The 21,905-nt window shown below is 41.9% G+C and overlaps 1 protein-coding gene across 1 annotated transcript in view; it reads left to right on the forward strand.

Moving 5' to 3' along the window:
- Positions 1 to 9,122, forward strand: part of si:dkey-157g16.6 (uncharacterized protein LOC561837 homolog) — a 50,633-nt gene extending 41,511 nt beyond the window's left edge. The window contains exon 3 of the mRNA XM_034172326.1: positions 6,513 to 9,122. Within this exon, the coding sequence (XP_034028217.1) occupies positions 6,513 to 8,557 (2,045 nt within the window). The 3' untranslated portion in view covers positions 8,558 to 9,122. The remainder of the gene's footprint in view (positions 1 to 6,512) is intronic.
- The last annotated feature ends 12,783 nt before the right edge of the window (positions 9,123 to 21,905 follow it).

The raw sequence follows: 21,905 nt of genomic DNA on the forward strand, positions 1-21,905 counted from the left end.
AGGGGAGGGGGTGAGTGAGGGAGGGGAGGGGAGGGGGTGAGTGAGGGAGGGGAGGGGGTGAGTGAGGGAGGGGAGGGGGTGGGTGAGGGAGGGGAGGGGGTGAGTGAGGGAGGGGAGGGGGTGAGTGAGGGAGGGGAGGGGAGGGGGTGAGTGAGGGAGGGGAGGGGAGGGGGTGAGTGAGGGAGGGGAGGGGGTGGGTGAGGGAGGGGAGGGGGTGAGTGAGGGAGGGGAGGGGGTGGGTGAGGGAGGGGAGGGGGTGAGTGAGGGAGGGGAGGGGGTGAGTGAGGGAGGGGAGGGGGTGGGTGAGGGAGGGGAGGGGGTGGGTGAGGGAGATTACTGAATGCAGGCGCGACACGTTCAGTGCGCAGCGAGCGCGGAGCAGAGAGAGGATTTTAAATGGAGTGAACATGTTAACAAAACGAAAACGTGAAGCTTTTACTTCTCTCTGAACTTTCTCTAAAGGTGTGATTCTGCCGTTACCGTCCTGTTCACACCATGTGCGCGTCGTATGCTGAATTTATGAGATCATGAGATGAAATAAACGGTCAAATATCTTTAAAAACATATTTAAAAAATGAGAATATATGAATGAACTGAGATACACACAAAAAAAATGTTCAGACGCACAGATCACAAAAAGCAGGTGAGAACTCTGAACTTTAACAGCTGTTATTTTCCAAAGGTATTTATTTGTTCAATCTTGAGCTTAATGTAGTGTTTAAGCACAAAACGTGACTGATGAGGAGAAACAATTTCAGAAATGCAACAGAAACAACCACAATTCAGAAAAAGTTGGGACTGTATGTAAAATGAAGATAAAAATAAAAATGTTGCACCATTCCCAGTTTCTCCACTCACAGAAGCCAAACGTTCTTCCAGAGTTGTGTAATTATACTACAATAGTAGAATATAAAGAAGGGGAAAAAAATAGACAATATATTCGTCAATCGCAATTATTTGTCTGACAATTAATCGTCTCAAGAAATTCCTAATCGTGACAGCCCTACTTGAGATCAGAGCGCAAAATGCTTGAGGATTTTCGAAATGCGGTGTTTTCGGTATCGATTTTCTATTGCGATAATTGGGTTTTGCGCAAAACCAGAGGTAATAGCATTATAATATTATTTTGGTTGGTGGTGTGCCGCAGGATTTTGTAAATATAAAAAGGGTGCCGCGGCTCAAAAAAGGTTGAAAAACACTGTACTAGACTAATGTATGTGCAGCCCAGTCTCACATTTTTTTTTGTGCTCCCGTGACGAAATGAGTCAAATTTTCGTGACGGGGTTTTTTTAAACTCACTATTCCTAACCCTACTCCTACCCCCAACCCAAACCTTAACCATAACCTAATCTTACTCTTTCCCCCCACCGTAACTATAACCACCCCGGAGCACCCAGAGAGAACCAACGCAAACTCCACACAGAAAAGCCCCAGGTGGGAATCGATCCCATGACCTTCTCGCTGTGAGGCAACCATGCTAACCACTAAACCACTATGCTGCCCTTTAGAAAACCTATGAGAATATATATATATATATATATTTACATATATATTCTCATAGGTTTTCTAAAGGGCAGCATAGTGGTTTAGTATATATATATATATATATATATTTTTTTTTTTTTTTTTTTTTTTTTTTCCATTTTGTGACAATATGACGTTATACCCCCGTCACACATAGCCAGAATGAGGCCGAATGGCTTTAGAATGATGAGTCCGAAAAGTGTCCAGTTGCAGTTCAAAAACGTTCTGACAGCCATGTGTGAGAGTCCTCACAGTTGGTCCCAATCAGCCGGCAGCCCCAAGTGTGTTGCACATGTTCAAAACCCTCCAGGCACCATTGAGATGGGACACCTATCCGACGTGGTCCATGTGTAATCTGAGCACCATCTGACCCCAATTTACATATTCTGATGGCGGCAAAACGGGATCCAAAACAATCTGAGGATGTACAAGAGACCTTCAAGATGGATCTGGCACAGCAAAGCCTGCCGTTATGACTTGCATGTGCCACGTATAATAATGTCCACCTCCAATTTCCCCCCACCCAGAGCGCAAAGGAACTGTTGATATGTATGTGGCACACTTCATCATGTACAGTAAATGTGAACAGTGCGCTATGAAATTGAATGCACCATGCACTAGTGCGTACATGCCGCCGCAAATCTGAACAGGCTGTTATATCAATCAATCAATCAATTTTATTTATATAGTGCCAAATCACAACAAACAGTTGCCCCAAGGCGCTTTATATTGTAAAGCAAGGCCATACAATAATTACGTAAAACCCCAACGGTCAAAACGACCCCCTGTGAGCAAGCACTTGGCTACAGTGGGAAGGAAAAACTCCCTTTTAACAGGAAGAAACCTTCAGCAGAACCAGGCTCAGGGAGGGGCAGTCTTCTGCTGGGACTGGTTGGGGCTGAGGGAGAGAACCAGGAAAAAGACATGCTGTGGAGGGGAGCAGAGATCAATCACTAATGATTAAATGCAGAGTGGTGCATACAGAGCAAAAAGAGAAAGAAACACTCAGTGCATCATGGGAACCCCCCAGCAGTCTAAGTCTATAGCAGCATAACTAAGGGATGGTTCAGGGTCACCTGATCCAGCCCTAACTATAAGCTTTAGCAAAAAGGAAAGTTTTAAGCCTAATCTTAAAAGTAGAGAGGGTGTCTGTCTCCCTGATCCGAATTGGGAGCTGGTTCCACAGGAGAGGAGCCTGAAAGCTGAAGGCTCTGCCTCCCATTCTACTCTTACAAACCCTAGGAACTACAAGTAAGCCTGCAGTCTGAGAGCGAAGCGCTCTATTGGGATGATATGGTACTACGAGGTCCCTAAGATAAGATGGGACCTGATTATTCAAAACCTTATAAGTAAGAAGAAGAATTTTAAATTCTATTCTAGAATTAACAGGAAGCCAATGAAGAGAGGCCAATATGGGTGAGATATGCTCTCTCCTTCTAGTCCCCGTTAGTACTCTAGCTGCAGCATTTTGAATTAACTGAAGGCTTTTCAGGGAACTTTTAGGACAACCTGATAATAATGAATTACAATAGTCCAGCCTAGAGGAAATAAATGCATGAATTAGTTTTTCAGCATCACTCTGAGACAAGACCTTTCTAATTTTAGAGATATTGCGCAAATGCAAAAAAGCAGTCCTACATATTTGTTTAATATGCGCATTGAATGACATATCCTGATCAAAAATGACTCCAAGATTTCTCACAGTATTACTAGAGGTCAGGGTAATGCCATCCAGAGTAAGGATCTGGTTAGACACCATGTTTCTAAGATTTGTGGGGCCAAGTACAATAACTTCAGTTTTATCTGAGTTTAAAAGCAGGAAATTAGAGGTCATCCATGTCTTTATGTCTGTAAGACAATCCTGCAGTTTAGCTAATTGGTGTGTGTCCTCTGGCTTCATGGATAGATAAAGCTGGGTATCATCTGCGTAACAATGAAAATTTAAGCAATGCCGTTATATTGTTATATCCACAATAGACCTTACAGAACAGATATTTGTCCATTCCTTCCCATGGGCGATGTAAACAATGTAAACAATTATTGTCGCCATCATATCTATAAATATAACATGGGTAGCTGCGCCTCTCCGTGGTCTCATGCGCACTAATGCGTCATTGCCCATGTCAGGCTCGGAGCTGAATGGATCTCACCGCTGTAATATACATATTATTACTTGATCACCTTCTAACTCTGTAGGAGATATGACATGGAACTGTTGTGCCAGACAACATTAATAAACATGAATCTCACCTACAAGAACGGCCCAGGAGTGTTTCACAGCGCAGTGTGGACATGGACCGGAACTGCAGCATGTGGTTAAAATCCTCTCACCCAGCTGCTGTGTGCTGTAATCATCTACACAAAAATAAATCCCATGTGATGATCCAACCATGTTCTTGTTATATATGTGTGACGGGGGCTTAGGGAGACACAGGTGAGGATTATCACTTGCGCTGTTAGGGGGCATCAACAACAGTTTAGCCATCTGATGCATTTCTGTGGACATAATCCAGCACACAGGTGCCTCAGTGTTGTGTGCCCAGTGTCTGAAGAAGGCCAAGGGGGACACACAAGGTTCAGCTGGCTGTGACAGGTAGATGGTTACATCTGAGAGGTAAGGATGGACCAGTTGCCATCCAAGACCCAAGACAGTTCCATAGTGTGGTGGTGTATCCACACAGTGACATTGTGACATTTGGTCTAATGCTGTGTTTACACATAACGACCACAAGTCACGAATGCCACGAAGTATACATTCTTGGCCGCTGATCACGAATGTGATGATTTGGGGCAGAGTCATCAGGGACTGTTGCACCCTGTTTCCATGCATTACGATTAATCGCACCTATCGCTGGCGAATTATCATGAACCATTACGCACGGTCAAGAATAATGTTCCATGCTGTTGCTCGCTATTTAAGTAAGTACAACGTTTTCTGAAAACTTTGAGTTTACACTACTTAATCTTTTTAATTAATTTGAACATTCAGGTTTACAGTGTACAGATTTAAGGTTTTTCAAGTGGCTGGATTAAAGACAGACAACAACAACATCAACAACAAAGAACAGAAATAAATATCTGACATATCAACAGAGAAAATACTCATTAGTTGCAGCAAAACAACATACTCACTTGAGAATATATTAAGCAAACTGAAAAATAGCAGCTACATGTGCAGAAGGATTCTATGTGTTTCGGGTGCAAATATTTTACTGAAAAATTAAGTCGACGCATGTTGTATATGGAAGGGGAAAGAGCACATGGAACAATATCTCTTTTCACCTGCTCTCTCTCCTATTAACTCTGTTATGTGCAGCCATGATCAATCAGACCCCAGCAAGTGCTGAAGTCAGCCAGAGGAACAGACATTCCACTTTCCCAATGTTCCATGGGAGACTGTGCTGATGAATAGCACACTATGCAGCAATTCCAAACCCTGCACCCCTCTGTCTTTATTTCTTTCTCACTCTCTCCACACCACTGTCCACACACACACACACACACACACACACACACACACACACACACACACACACACACACACACACCGCCTTCCCCTTGCCCTCCCTCTGTCTACTCGGCCACTGAGCCTTTGGAGCCCTGATGTACGGTGGGTGGTAGGAGGGGGTGCAGGGTGGAGAGAGCAGGCATTCAGAGCGACATGCACAGAGAGATAACAATAGCTCCTCTGGGGGACCTGCAGATGCTAGCAGTACTAGGAATAGTAGGATCTTATCACCGCTCTAACATAAGCTGGGAAACTGCAAAACAGCACAACGATTTGCTTTCACTCTCTTCTTCTGCTGAGTTCTCATTGTTTTTCCATCTATTCACCATCTACTCCATCTGTGGGAAAGTCGAGCTGCTCCGCCCGTAACATGCATGATGGGAACAGTGTCAAAGATTTTCTTGTAAACAGAAGAATGTCCCATTTCCAACCCAGTCTCACAGCAAGTTGTGATTCAGCAGCACAAAATTTACATTAATCCATTGGTTTGTGATATTGGCACAAAAAGCGCCTCATTTTCATCACGGCAGCACAAATTCATTCTAATTCATTCCGTGATGGCTGCACGAAATTAAAAGTGAAGCGGGGGGGTCGGGGTGGTTATGTTTACGGTTGGGGGTAGGAGTAGGGTTAGGAATAGTGACTTAAAAAAACCCTCGTCATGAAAATTTGAATCATTTCGTGACGGAAGCACGAAAAAAAGACGTGAGACTGGGCTGCCCATTTCACAGCACAAGCAAAATGGAAAAATTAAAGACAATATATGCTGAGTTCTTTATGGATTAAAGCAGCGCTGCACTTTAATGCATTCTTTGGCTGTGCTGATTGCAGGCACGGACTATAAGGTCAAGATTTGCTTAGTGTTATGCTCCAAAGGAAGGAAATGAAACATACAGTGTTTCCTATCTTTGCATTCTTACAGCATGATGATGACCATCTCAAAAAATGTGCTTTTCTTGCATGAGTCCAACATCACGTCCTAAAATATGATCTGACAGTTGTGTGATATGTGTGGGATTTTATATAATAACAAGTCCTGTGTCACCATTCAGTAGTAGTAGTAGTAGTGACCATGTACCAGTCGCACACTTAGTGGTAATATACTTCTATGGCCAGGAAGCTGTACAGCTGTAAATCACTAAGGGCCCTTGGGCAAGGTCTTTAATCCCCTAGTTGCTCCTGGTGTGTAGTGAGTACCTTATATGACAGCACCCTGACATTGGGGTGAATGTGAGGCATTAGTGTGTAAAGCGCTTTGAGTGTCTTATGCAGATGGAAAAGTGCTATATAAATGCAGTCCATTTGCCTTTACAGCCCAGGTGTTTTTTATTTATTTAATCATGTTTTTTTTTTTTGTTTTTTTTTTTTACAGTTGTCAGCATTAGCTTAAAATATGATCAGCCCTTGACAGTATTCTGTTTTATGATGTATTTCTAAGTCCTTAAAAAATGACCTGGTTTTCATGTGTTTCTTGTGTCAGGCCTGTTAAAGATGCACTGGAACCCAGAGCATGCCCAGCCCCTCAGCCAGTGGCCTGAGCAGCACCTGGATGTGTCCTCCACCACCTCTTCTCCGGCCCACAAGTCTGAATTTTACACTGGTCGCAGCCGAAGTTCATACAACTATGCCTGGGCCAATGATGACATCTCTGCCCTCACAGCCTCCAACCTGTTGAAGCGGTATGCTGAGAAGTACGCTGGCGTGCTAGACTCTCCATATGACCGGCCATCAAATATGAGCACCTATCCAGAGCCAAGTGCATTTGGGGGCCTCAATGGCCAAAAGACTGAGCTGGAGCCTTGGCCACTGACACATAACACTGATGCTTCCTTTTCCTTGGTGCCCCCTGGAGGCCAAGACAGCCTCTCTAGTGCAAAGGTTATAGCCACATCAGCAGGCCCTCCAGGGGTTAGCAGTGTAACAGTGGTAAATAGTAACCTCTCAGACTCTGGCTATAGTGGCAGTAGCTCTTGCAGTGGCTCCACCTCAACTGAATACTCCTCTGGCTACAATGCCACATACCTTTCATCAGGGTACTGCCCCCAACCCAGTGCAGCACTTCCCCCTGCCTCCCTTCATACACTCCAATCGTCCCCAACTCTGGTTCCCAGCTACAGCCCTAACACATCTGTCTATAGCTATCCCCCAAGTACATACACTGCCCAGACCAGTCTTGCATCAAGCTACAGCCAACCCTCTGCTGCCTACTTGCCCTCGGGTCTACCAGCCCCTACTCCTCTACCCTCAAGGCCCACATCCATAGGAGGTAACTATAGTTATCAAAGTACCAACATTGCAACATCTGAATCTCGAGGGACATTAAAGAGAAAAGCATTTGAAATGAGTATAGAAGAGGATGAGGAAGGGGATGACACTCGTTACAGGAAGTATGGCTATGATCCCTTGAAGGGTGGCGAGAACTCTCCATACAGTGTGAATGAAAAAACTGAATGCCAGGGAAACAGCTTTAGCAGTACAGGTAGCACAGACCTTCAGACCTTCAAGCCTAGTAAGCCCTCTTCCCAGACCCTAGTATCTCCTCAGTATGGGACAGCAGGGGAGTACAGCCCTACAACTGGCATTACAGGGGAGAATAGAGTTGGGGATCAAGGCTTCACCCAACAGCATCAGACCCATTCCCAGTCCCACAAACGCCCTGCATTGTGTGGGCCAGCGGAAATTCTGAAGAGCCCTGATCCACGAATGTTGGACCTTGTCAATGGAGAGTTTCTGGACTGCAGCCCAGCCTTAGGTTGGGGTGAACTGGCTGGGCTCACTCATGTTAAGGCTGCTTTGGAGGAGGACGTACTGTGGCCTGTGTTGAGGCCAAGCCCAGTGGTACGTCCACCAAGAACCTTGCTGTTGTTTGGCCCCCGTGGAGGGGGAAAGATGACTCTAACTCGATCTTTGGCTTCACAGCTGGGAGCTTCCTTTTACCAGTTGAGTGGAGCCACACTAGCTTCTAAAGGGAAGGCTGAGGCAAAGCACATTTTGGAGACTCTGATGCAGGTGGCAGATGCACGGCAGCCTTCAGTAGTGCTACTTAACCAGGCTGAGACCTTGGAAGAAGAAGGGCTGAAGCAGATCCTGCTGACGACTCTAGAGAAAGCCCAGGCGGGGACCACAGGTCTAGTGATTCTTGTGTGTACCACTGGCAGGCCTGATTTGCTGCAAGATGCAGTCCATAGGAGCTTTGCCAAGCGGTATCATGTTGGCCTGCCTGATGCTAGTATGCGTAGGCAGGTGCTGCTTCAGGCACTGGCACCTCAGAGCTGGAACATGAGTGAGAGGGAGCTGAGCATTGTTTTGCAACGTACCGAAGGCTTCACAGTGTGGGAGCTCCTACAGCTCTGCCAACAAGTTCTCTCTTCAGCATCTCAGACTGGCACCATGCATGTCCTACCACCATCTCCTAAAGCCCCAGCATTTACAGACTTTGAGAATGCCTTCTGCAAGGTGCGGCCTCACACCACCATAAAAGAACTGGACACTTGTATAGAGTGGAGCAAGATGTATGGCCACTGAGAAGTATAGCCAGCCACTGTACTCGGACTGACCTAACACGCTGTCTTTGCTTTGTTAAAGTGAGCCTTGGGAAGGGTTTATTGTTTTGTTATTACCAATTATGTAGCCAAAAGAGAAAGAGAAGCTCAAAGACAGGACATCGTTGATATGATTATTTTACTGGCATAAGCATGCCATGGTATACGGTTTATGATTCACTAGGAATATCTGCAATATTTTATTTTTCCCAAAGAAAAGAGAGATGAACAGGCCTTGTGGAGTGGAGTAAATTTTTAATTTGTTTGACCAATGGGAAAACCAGACAGCTATTTGGATACTCTCAGAGAACCTGATTACCTTGGTCCAGGACGCAATCAGTTATTTGTTGCTAGGTGATGTGGTCCAGGATTATGGATAGTCAGGGTTTCAAAATTCTCTTTTTGACTGCTACTCTCAGGATCCTATTTATTGCCAGTCCACTCCTGTAATGTCCTCACAATGATTTGAGTAATTTTTCAATAATTGTGTAGTAAGAAGGGCTTAGGATCTACAACATTTTAACAAGCCAAATACATATCAAACCAAATACATCATCAAAATTCTGTGATAGTTCTCAAAACAACCAGTCTCATTATTATCACTAAACATGTGACCTCTATAGTGGAGCAGATAACTGTAGCAATTGTTCATTTCTGGAAACAAGCACCAAAATTGGAATACATACTCCTCAAACATTACTCTTTTGAAAAAAACTGAGTATCCACTTGAATTTTCAGTAGGTCGGCCAGGTAGGGGTCAATTGAAGAATTACACAGGGGTCAAAATATAAAAATGCTCCAATCATATTGAAAGCTATACCACATTATTTGTCTGATCACAATGATACCAAAAAGGTATAGTTTGGACTATCTATGACTGAATGTTATGGCGTTATGGGGTAAAAACAACAAGAATGGTGACAAAGGTCAATTTCAGTTTGTACAGGGGTTAGAAGTTAAAGTTGCTCCAATTTCAGTAAAAAGTGGTGCAAAGTATTGGTTGAACTAAGAGGATTAATAAATGAAATAGTTTTGACTGTGTTGAATGCTTGGTCTGCAAGGTAAAGGTAGAGCAATGTCGACGTCCATTGGATTCTATGGACAGACACCCTCTCTACTTTTAAGATTAGGCTTAAAACTTTCCTTTTTGCTAAAGCTTATAGTTAGGGCTGGATCAGGTGACCCTGAACCATCCCTTAGTTATGCTGCTATAGACGTAGACTGCTGGAGGGTTCCCATGATGCACTGTTTCTTTCTCTTTTTGCTCTGTATGCACCACTCTGCATTTAATCATTAGTGATCGATCTCTGCTCCCCTCCACAGCATGTCTTTTTCCTGGTTCTCTCCCTCAGCCCCAACCAGTCCCAGCAGAAGACTGCCCCTCCCTGAGCCTGGTTCTGCTGGAGGTTTCTTCCTGTTAAAAGGGAGTTTTTCCTTCCCACTGTAGCCAAGTGCTTGCTCACAGGGGGTCGTTTTGACCGTTGGGGTTTTACATAATTATTGTATGGCCTTGCCTTACAATATAAAGTGCCTTGGGGCAACTGTGTTGTGATTTGGCGCTATATAAAAAAATTGATTGATTGATTGATTGATTCTATGACATGTGACATATGTTACCCTGTAACATGATAACTAAGCATGCCACATAGTGCAAACTATTCCTTTTTAAAACCCTATTAACTCAACCAATAATATGCATCACATTTTGCAATATTTAGAGCAACTTTAACATCTGACCCCTCTACAAACTAATGGTAACCTTTGTTACCATTCTTGCTGTTTTTACCCCATAACTCCATAACATTCAGCCATAGATAGTCCAAACTATACCTTTTTGGTATTGTTGTGATCAGACAAATAATGTGGTATAGCTTTCAATATGATTGAAACATTTTTAAATTTTGACTCCTGTGTAATTCTTCAATTGACCCCTACCTGGCTGCCTACTGAAAATTCAAGTGGATACTCAGTTTTTTCAAAAGAGTAATGGCTAAGGAGTATTTGTGCCAACTTTGGTGCTTGTTTCCAGATTTGAAGGATTCCTCTGTAAATATTCTGTTATCTGCTGCACTACTATTCCAGCGATTCAAACAAATACAGGTGTTCCAGTGAAAACCTATATTCGCCAATTTTTGGTGGAGAAACATATTCACTTACTATATGTAACATGTAAGGTGGTACAATTCACAGATAGTATCCTTTATCATTTTTGTTGTCATTGACCTCACAGTCCTCAATGACTTACAGTTGTCCTGAGAATCCAGTTAGCAGATGAACACGCACAAGCCAAGCTTCTCACATGGAGCCTCTGTTCCCTATTTTGCTTTTTCCCTTTTCTTTTCATAGTATGTAGTCTTGTTTGAAATGCTCAGGAAAAATTAATTTTACCTCAGAAATATAAAATAAAGAATGTATGTAATCTTAGGGTCTTAGTAGAGAGTGGCATGGAGCAAGCACGAGAGAGGAGCGACCTGACCGTCTTGTCCTGTCCACCACAGCTGGGTTTTTACATTGAGAAAGAAATGTGAATATGCTAACTAACACACAGACCAGAGCTCAGTAACGTTGAATGTAATTCAGGTATTTCAAAGGATATTTGATGCCATAAATCCATGTGTTATTATATATAAATATATAAATACTTTTTTTGTTCTTTTATCCTTTATTTTTTTATTGTAGTTTATGGTGGAGTGATAATTGTCTTTATTAAATGTTATGTAGAATACTGAAAATATTTCTTTTTTGTTGGACAAACTGAGTCTAGCATCTAGATTTACATCTAGTATCTTCATCTTTTCATTACAATTTTATAGTAGGAAAATTCAAGTTGGAGATACAACTATAATCACAATCACAATCATTAGAGTGCACATGTATATTCGCACAATAAATACCAAGCAAATTGACAGTGTCACAGCTGCATAAATGATTGATAAAGGCAATACCTGCATTTTTCAGTGTGGGCTCGACTGGGTATTTGTAGATGTTTTGAGTTCTACTGTTCTCTTGGGACAAAAACTGTGATAATCCATCCGGTACTGAAATATAACACACCACCAATGGCCAAACAGCTATACAATAGCTCTTGTTCTATTTCTTGCTGTCAATGAATAGCTGAAAGTGTCTTTAGAAATGTCTGGTAGCATAGAGAGTATGTCTATTGAGGTACGTGTGTACTTTTACTGCAGTAAACGAATGAAAGAAAGAAAACTTTGTTCTTCTGATGTGGCAGCACCTCTCTCCACTACATCCTTACAAGTCTGCTTACAATTGGAATAAGCCCCTCATCAACAATCAATTTGTATGGACCAGCATTGCCAAAGAGGAAGAAGGCATCATTTTTGTCTTGAGTGAAAAAGTGAACCTAAAAACATCTAAAAATAGAGTTCAAGTTGAAAAATCCTGGAGTTTCCCTTTAAATAAGAAAACATTGTGTTTCTTTCTGAAAATCCCAAAGCTAATGTGTACATATTGTGGTTGAACCCAACATGTAGACAATCCAGAGAAAACCTTCCTAATCTATTAAGCCCACATTTTCCTATTAAGGACCTGGAAAATCCTGGTCAGGAGAGCACAGATGTTTAGGTCATATGTATTTGGCTGTTGCCATGGTCCTAAGGAGGTTCACAGAGAATGACTTTATATTTTCCCAGCACCCTCTTTCTCCCTCATTATTCTTTTTCTCTTTTCCCACCCCACTATCCCCCCTTCAGTCTCATTAGATTAGATTTCCCCCCTGGCCACGAGCCCCAGCAGCATCTATCTCCTCCCCGCCCCATTTCCTTATCCTGATTTCTGTAGAATGGAACTGGTCTGATTGATGTCCAGCAGCCTGACGTCAAAGCTTCCCACTACAGCTGGTGGATCAATCAAAGTGACCGCTGCTGTGCACACTGCTGATCGCTGACTAAGAAACTTAAAATACTTTGACATATTATAGAACAACACACATCTCAATCAGTATGATCAAGATCATGCTTTTGATTATTCACATGTAATTACTGAAACTTAAATATTGCAAAGAGTTGGAGGTCGTAGCCACATTAGTGTGATTTGTCCTTCCCTCATCTCCAGTTTGTCCAATGAAACAAGCTGATATTTTAGTTTTGCCCACTTTGATCTGTTGCCACAGTAACTTTGTTCTTGGTTATTGTACATTTTCTGTAACCATTTCTACCTCATTTTGCGGCATATTGTACATGAAAGTATTTATTTCATGTCTTTTTTGATGTTTGTTTTAAAAATTATAATGTTCTTGAACTGTATTGGTCTACCTCAGAAGAGACTGTATTTTAAGAGAAAAGTATCATACAATATTAAACCAAATTTGTCAATATTACAGTGCATTTATTTCTGTTTTTTCCTTTGACATCAGTACCTAAGAAACTGCAGTGGACTAGCATGCAGATATAAGATGACGGTGGAGCTCGCCTGATACATATCCAGGTTTGACACCAATATCAAGGCCAACACGGCTGCTTAAAATAATTGTTATTAATTTTACCACATATAGCACATCACCAAATTTTGGATTGCAATAACTCTTACTTATGTTTTCAGCTGTTGAACCTGTGCAGCAATAACTCAAAGCTACATAAAGGAAGAAGACATGTTTTTGTTTGCTTATGTGCACACAGAGCTACATGTGTGTTTTTTAAGGTCTGGAACAGCAACAACTGTGGTGCTAGCACGCCCCTGAGGTTTCAGACCAGAGTTCAGAGGCCCTTCATCCCTGTCACTGTCTGTAAACAACAGATCGTCCCAGTGGCTCGTTCCATGCTATTTCTGGACTTGCCTGACATCTTTCAAAGACTCAAAATAACTGAAGTAAACTGTGCAAAGAGGTGAAAAAGTAATCACAGCCTGAAACAGGATCAGCCCCGATGGACACGAATCTCAAAGCTGTGAATGAATCCCAGCAGAGTGGTCATTCTTCTGGTGTTGATGTCAGAGTAATTGTACATACATACATACATACATACATCTTCAACCGCTTATCCGGGATCGGGTCATGGGGGCAACAGCTCCAGCAGGGGATCCCAAACCTCCCTTTCCTGGGCCACATTAACCACCTCAGGTGTATACTGAGGCGTTCCCAGGCCAGTATGGAGATATACCGTAATTTCCGGACTATAAAGCACACCTGAATATAAGCCGCACCCACCAATTTTAAAAAGAAAAAAAAAATGTACATAAATAGGCCTCACTTGTCTATAAGCCGCTGGTTTCCACATTGTAACATGAAATATTTACACAGAAAGATGTTAGACAGAAAGATTTTTTAACTTTTAAATAAATTTTAAATAAAAAAAAAAAAGCTTTTTTTTTCTGAAGGTGTTACACTACCAGCACGGCATCCAGCACACACACGGTGGCGCGCAGTGTGTTCACAGGGAGAACAGAGTTAACTGTAACTTTTTTTTATTTGTGGACCATGAGATAATCTCATTGCGTGCATCGCCTGGTCTCTGTGGTAAATGAGACGTTAATGAGGCGCTGTGACTTTTTCAACTTGCGGCGCAAAGATAGAGACGCAGTGAGTGGGGGGGGGAGGGGGGCTCTGCTGACTGATCTGACAGACCAAAGTGCCTGACAGGGACTTTTCTTCAGGAATGAAAGTATTTTCAGATGTCACTTTCCAAAATTAGGAGGCTTTATGTGGATAATTTTCTTCAGGACGTGATGATGAATCCACTAAAATGAACAGGTAAGACTTCATATTTACTTTGTGTGAATTTATGCTGCACGGGGGCCACAGCTTCCAGCGAATCAATGGACAGCATCAAATGACATTTTTCGACTTATGAGAAAGCCTGTAAAAACCCATAAATTAGCCACATCATTGTTTAAGCCACAGTGTTTAAAGCGTGTGAAAAAAGTAGTGGCTTATAGTCCAGAAATTACGGTAATCTCTCCACCTAGTCCTGGTCTTCTGCGGGTTCTCATCTGAGCTGGACGTGCCAGGAACACCTCCCTAGGGAGGCACCCAGGAGGCATCCTTACCAGATGCCTGAACCACCTCAGTTGGCTCCTTTCAATGCGAAGGAGCAGTGGCTCTACTCAGATCTCCTCATGGATGACCGAACTTCTCAGCCTATCTCACCTATTGGGTGGGTTTCCTCTGGGTGCTCTGGTTTCCTCCCACATTTAAAAGACCTGCAGGTTAGTTGAATTGGAAGCTTTAAATTGTCCAGGTCTTCCTTACAAAAGAGATCTTGACCTCAGTGGGACTTGTTGTTTCCCATTTGGCTGCTCTCGTTTTTTGTTCTGGGTCGCCACAGCGGATACAGCCAGATGCGCATTGGTATATGGCACAGGTTTTACACCAGATGCGCTTCCTGATGCAACTCCAGTGTAACCTGGAGAAACACACACAGCTGCTGGTGTTCCAAAGAGGTCTCCTATCCAAGTACTAACCAGGGCCCGCACTGCTTAGCTTTTGAGATGGGATCAGGCTGACACAGAGCAAATCAGCTGCCTTGACCTCAATGTGACTAACCTGGTTAAATAAAGATGAAATTAAAAAGGATGAATGAGCAGTACAAATGCATATATCTCATGCATTCTTCAGACCATATTTATGTATGATTTCCAGAGTATGTCAAGCCTGATATGATGAAGTAGACAAGAAAAATAAGTTGAGACCGAAGTGAACATAAAACAAAGCAGGAAATTTGTTATCATTAAATATTCTTTGCACACAAAGATCCCTATATTAGGATAAACACAGGTGCATGATGGTGCAGTGGTAGTGTTCTTGCCTCCCAAACAGAAGGCAGGGATTCAAAATTTGCCTATCCCACAATCTCACTTGTTTATAATCATGACTAAAGCCAAATACACAATGTTTGACCACAATGTCATCAAAACCATCAAATCATGGCAGGTCTTGGGGATATCTTCGACAGTTTCTTGGACACTCTTGATAAGTCTTGACAGTATAAGACGCCTGCGGTTTCTTTCATACTGTGTCAAACTTGTGAACTGTTATGGAACTTTTGCATAATCCTGTTGCTGTTGTGCTCTAGTCTTGCTTTATCTTGTTGACTTCTTGAAACCAATCCTGAAAATTCTTGGATATTTGTGCCAAGTTTGGCTTATATTCTTATCAGAACATACAGTAACACTATGCAACATTGTACCATAACAGAAGCTTGACACTGTTGTGTTAAATCATGATAATTCTGGGTTCAGTCACGACGGTTATGTCATAATTAGGTCACGGTGTCATAGAGAAGTGTTGGGAGTTGACAGGACATGGTCAAAATTCACCACAGCTACTTTAACGGGGTGTATTTATGCACAACCAAGGTCAAAATTGTGTGAGGGCCTTACAACTGCACAAAGACAGAAATGTGCATTCACCTTCTTAATACCAGAGTCTTTAAGCCATGTGTCTACATGGTTGTTGATAAATTTAGTTGTCATGGAAGTACATCTACATACATGGGCCTGCTGTCTGCTACCATCTTCAGTCATGAATGGATGTAGGTACACCCTCAAATAATTATTTGCATATAGTGTGTGTGTGTGTGTGTGTGTGTGATATTATAAAGGGGTGGACATATTTTCTCACACCGGAGCAAAAAAACATGAAAAATGAAGAAGTACAGATGAAGCATAATTTCCCTGACACGGTGATGAGAGAGGTGGAAAACAACACATATTTCCTCCTTTGGTGGTCTTAATTGCTTCACCACCAAAAACAAACATGGAATGAGAATCCTAATCCAATTACATTTTTTCAGTGAATCTGATTGGTTAATCGTGTGACATATCAGGCGTATAATATATGTGGAATGGTGGCCAAAGATGTATTACTCTGCGCCCTGATCAGTGTTCTGATGAGATGTCATTACTGTTGTGCTCATATGTCTAAGGGTATTTTAGCATTGCATTATATTTTAACATTAAGTAGATTCTGTTTGATTAGTACACTTTCTAATAAAAAAAATTTATTGAAATGTACTTGTTCATCTCCTTCCTTTATTCGCCATGGATGCTGAGTTGGACTTGACAGCTCCAAGGTGTCTGGGGCTGTGTGCAGGTAAAGGTGCAAACTTGCAATGTCATCAAGGAATGTTAGAGGTGCAGGTATCATCTACGTCAAATACAAAAACATGAATTCACACATCAAGCACACATCCCAGCATGACATGTTTTGTGGGACTCCACATAAAAATGATATTTATCTTGAAGCTGTCACATGGGCAGTTTGCAGTATAGGTTCCCATATCCACCTGGCCGGTGCATCCGCTTTGTCCGGAGTACGACAGCCCAATTTCCTCATGTGTGACACAGCTAAAACTAAGGTTATCTTCCCTGTAGGAATGCAGTGCTAAGTCTTCTAGGAAAGCATCATGATATATGACACTTTGGTGATGAAACCAGGGTCAATGTATTGATAGAAAGTAGTTGATCTTTATGAGTCCAAAGATAGACCTTAAAACCAAAAACAACAACAACAAACCTAAGAATAGACACATTCAAAAATCAATGAGTCCAAGCTACAACATGTATTATGTTCCTGTATGGAGCAATATGAAATCATTTTTTAAATATCCAGGCACAAGATTTTATCTTGCTATTCAGAATATGTAGTCAATGTGGATATATTAGTTTATCACAGCTTGTCTTTTTGTCCAGAGTAATTTTTGTCCTCTAGGAAGTTAATCATTTTCCTTTTCCCTCATGACTGGAGGTAATTAGGCAAGCAGAGTATGTAACTAGATAATAAAAGATGCTAATGAACTGCCATCCTACTGTATTTACTGAAACTGTGGTAGAAAGTAGCAGGGCAGTCTCCAGGTTTCCTCACTATTCAGAAATTTAATAAGCCATAATTAAAAATAATTCACAATAATTAAAATAAATACATGTCTATTGTCAAAATAATTACATTTATATACCTAGGTAGACTACTAATCAGCCTGAATGTCTTATATTCATGACTGTCACATGTATGTACAGTTTGTATGTCACTCCAAAGGACGTTTACAAAAACTTGGAAGTTATTTATAACAACAACCTTCATAAAAAGGTCATTCCATGAATTTCATTTTACAGCTACCTTTCCAAACTCAGCTATGTTGCCAGGGTGCTGTTGTCCGGGCCTTGATACTGACAAGGTTGACATCAGAGGAGAGCTTTGACACTGGGTGAGTTAGGAGTGCCAGCTGTTAGCAATCAAAACTATTTTGAAGTCAGGGACACATGGACCCCCAGGGCCAAAGCAGCAACTAGCTCAACCATCGGCCCCACCACCCCCATTCTAGGCCAGCAACCTCCGAGGCCCCTGGTCTCACAGATAGCCAGCACAGCTGGATTGGTTCCAGATGCTGCAAATCTGCAGTATGGGTCTTTTACCTGAAAGGACCCTAAAAATGATGACAAACACAAAGTGGTAGTGCAAAAAACCCCAAAGTAAAAGAAAAACAAAACAAAAACCCATTCAAAAATATAAATTATTTTATAAAGGTGATGCAACCGAAATGCTGCTGACTGACTGCTAAAAAAAAAGCTGACTGTATGTAAACATATCTGCCTGTGTGTGTGTATATATTATATGTCCAATATAACTTTTCTTCATCCAATATTTCTCTATGTTGGACGACTTGCCATCCATCAGTTGTTATGTTCTCCACCCCCCTCCCAAATTAAGCCGCACCTCAGTGTAAAATTTTCAGAACAACTTTGCAAGCCCTTGCCTGTCAAGTTTTGTCCAGTGACAGTTTGTTGATTCAGCTCCAATTGCTGTGATCGATGATTTTGTTGCGATGAATACTTCTAAAACGTCAGTAGCGTGCTTGTCTACCTTCTTAGTGTTTTTGGCATCCTTGGAATTCAATATTTCCACCAGTTCCTCCTCTGTGAACTCAGCAAACCTCGCTGGCAGACGATTTTCTGCTGTTGTTGACATGTTTGTTGCCATTTTTTCAACCAGCATCTGTCAGCTAGTTCCTGACCTTCGTATGCTGCGCTCTGATTGGCTAGCTGTTGGCAGTAAGCTCTAACGCTATTGGTCAGTGGGAACCAATCCAGTATAACTTTTGGTCCTAGCCTTTTTGGATCCCTTTGGATCCAATATTACTTTCTGGTGCCAAGCATGCCAAAATACAGGTAAATGATGGACAGAAAGGCTAATCTGTGATTGGCTATTGCAATCTGAGTGGAGAACATATGAGGTCTGTTAGAAAAGTATCGGACCTTTGTATTTTTTTCAAAAACCATATGGATTTGAATCACGTGTGATTGCATCAGCCAAGCTTGAACCTTCGTGCGCATGCATGAGTTTTTTCATGCCTGTCGGTTGCGTCATTCGCCTGTGAGCAGGCTTTGTGTGAGCACTGGTCCACCCTCTCGGCATTTTTTTTATTGCGAATAAATGTCTGAACGATTTGGAGCTTTGCTGCATCAGGTTTTTTCCAGAAACTGTGAGAGACCTCCAGGTGGACACCGTTCGGAAAATTAATATGGCTGTCAGGGACGATTTTATGGGCAATACACAGATTAAGGAGTGATCCAGACGGTTTAAAGACCGCCCACAGCTGCTGAGAGCACGCCGCGCTCCGAGCGCCGATCGACAGGCTCAAATCCCGCTGAAACAACCAGATCATTTCCAACGTGAAGGCTTTGTTGATCCAGGACGTCGTCTGACTTTCACAAAAAGGCAGAAGGCGTGGACATCAGCACTTTTTCGGCACATTCCACTGTTACAGGAGTTTTTTTCATGGAAAGAAAAGCGGAGGGACGCGCCACGGAGCTTCGTGACGCGGCACAAAACCACCTCTGTGTTGGTCTCACAGGACAGCTTTGAGATGGCTTTCAGGCGGCTTCCGGTTGCTTTTCAGTCGTGTGATTATCCAAGAAATTGAGCATGAGCTGGACATGCCCCAACATGTCCTGTGAGGCTTCATCACGGCGTTGCTTTGCATCATGCTGCTCCACTGTGACGCGCGGAATTCCTCCGCAAGTCTGTCTCAATGTGCCAAAATTCCTGTGCTAGTCAGATGACATACCGGATCAAGACAGCGTCCAGTTTAGAAATGACTGGCACATTCCACTGTTACAGGAGTTTTTGTCATGGAAAGAGGAGCGGAGTTCCGCACGTCGCGGTGGAGCTGCATGGCGCAAAGCAACACCGTGATGAAGCCTCACAGGACATGTTGGGGCATGTCCAGCTCATGCTCAATTTCTCGGATAATCACACGACTGAAAAGCTACCAGAAGCCGCCTGAAAGCCATCTCAAAGCCGTCCTGTGAGACCAACACGGAGGTGGTTTTGTGCCGCAAAATGAATGGCTCCATAGCGCGTCCCTCCGCTTTTCTTTCCATGAAAAAAACTGTAACAGTGGAATGTGCCGAAAAAGTGCTGATGTCCACGCCTTCTCCCTCAGACCTCGTGTATATATATATACGTATATATATATGTATATATATATATATATATATATATATATATATATACACATACACGTGTGTATATATATATATACACATACACGTGTGTATATATATATATATATATATATATACATATACGTGTGTATATATATATATATATATATATATACACACACACACGTGTATGTGTATATATATATATATATATATATATATATATATATACATATATACACATACACGTGTGTATATATATATATATATATATACACACATACACGTGTGTATATATATATATATATATATATATATATATATATATATATATATATATATATATATACATACATACACACACACACAGTGGTGGGCACAGATAACCAAAAAATTAACTTCAATAACAGATAATCAAGTAATTGAAAAGTTATCTTTGATTAAGATAAACCGATGAACCACCCAAAAATGTATCAGAAGTTACAGATAACCAATAAATTCCAGTATTGTCTCTGGTACATTTGCAACTGCTAACAAGTTGAATTTGAGTTTAAACACTACAACTGCTTTTGGAAGCATAAAAAGCAACAAAAGACTTAAACAATGAGTCAGCACTTCTATGTTTGAACATGCTGCTCCCTTCTGGAAACTACACAGCTACAACACTGAAGCACCCTGAGAGCAGCCACAAAGCCAGCTCTCTACCAATCACAATGCTCCGGTCAGGCGGAGGTCTTGAAAAATAAAGGCATCCTGACTTATGGTTTTGTGTGAATACTGATAGAATAACGCCATTAATGTCAATTCTGTCATTTGTACAAAGTTAAAATATAACATATATCTTTTAATGTTGAATAATGCACTAATTCTGAGGTTTTGTAACAAACACAGACAGATCGCAAAGGATTCTGGGTAAAAGTGCCTCTGCTAAACACTGATTGGTTCAGTCATTCATTATGTAAACCAACACGTTAATGTGACGCGTGTCGTGTGTTGGTGTTTACAGATAAATGTGCTTTTGTAAAATATTCCATTTTTCTTTGTAAAAACAGGCATTTTTATGGAGCCCTGGAAGTGTCATCCCAAAATGTTTTGCATGTGGAGAGAACGTGCGCTCATTTTATTAGTGCCGTGCACACGTTTTATGATGTTGTAAAACGTGCACTCAATATTGCATTGACACATAAATGTTGGCTTTACACTGTGCGAGTTTTGGCCCTTTTTCAGATGATTTTTCATTCGTGTGAGAAATTTTTTGACCGAGTTTCAGATTAATCGCGCGTCCTGCATCGTGTAGTGTACATGGAGTAACAAGCTGTGTTTAACATCTCACGACTACCTCCTGATTGCCGATCGTATGGTCGAATGAAAATCAAACCTGTTTGATATTATTCTGTATCCTGCTCCTGAAGAGCTACAAGCATCCAACTGCTCGCACTGTGCATGTGCAAACACTGCAGAGCTGTCTTGCAATGTTTTTTGCTGTTGTTGTTGTTGTTGTTTTGTTTTTAAACTTAATTTGAGAAAAAAAAAAGCCATTTGCAAAACCAAAAAGTTGATTTCAATCAATCAATCAATTTTTTTATATAGCGCCAAATCACAACAAACAGTTGCCCCAAGGCGCTTTATATTGTAAGGCAAGGCCATACAATAATTATGTAAAACCCCAACGGTCAAAACGACCCCCTGTGAGCAAGCACTTGGCTACAGTGGGAAGGAAAAACTCCCTTTTAACAGGAAGAAACCTCCAGCAGAACCAGGCTCAGGGAGGGGCAGTCTTCTGCTGGGACTGGTTGGGGCTGAGGGAGAGAACCAGGAAAAAGACATGCTGTGGAGGGGAGCAGAGATCAATCTCTAATGATTAAATGCAGAGTGGTGCATACAGAGCAAAAAGAGAAAGAAACAGTGCATCATGGGAACCCCCCAGCAGTCTA

The sequence above is a fragment of the Thalassophryne amazonica genome, chromosome 6 (assembly GCF_902500255.1).
Source record: "Thalassophryne amazonica chromosome 6, fThaAma1.1, whole genome shotgun sequence".
Taxonomy (NCBI): Eukaryota; Metazoa; Chordata; class Actinopteri; order Batrachoidiformes; family Batrachoididae; genus Thalassophryne; species Thalassophryne amazonica.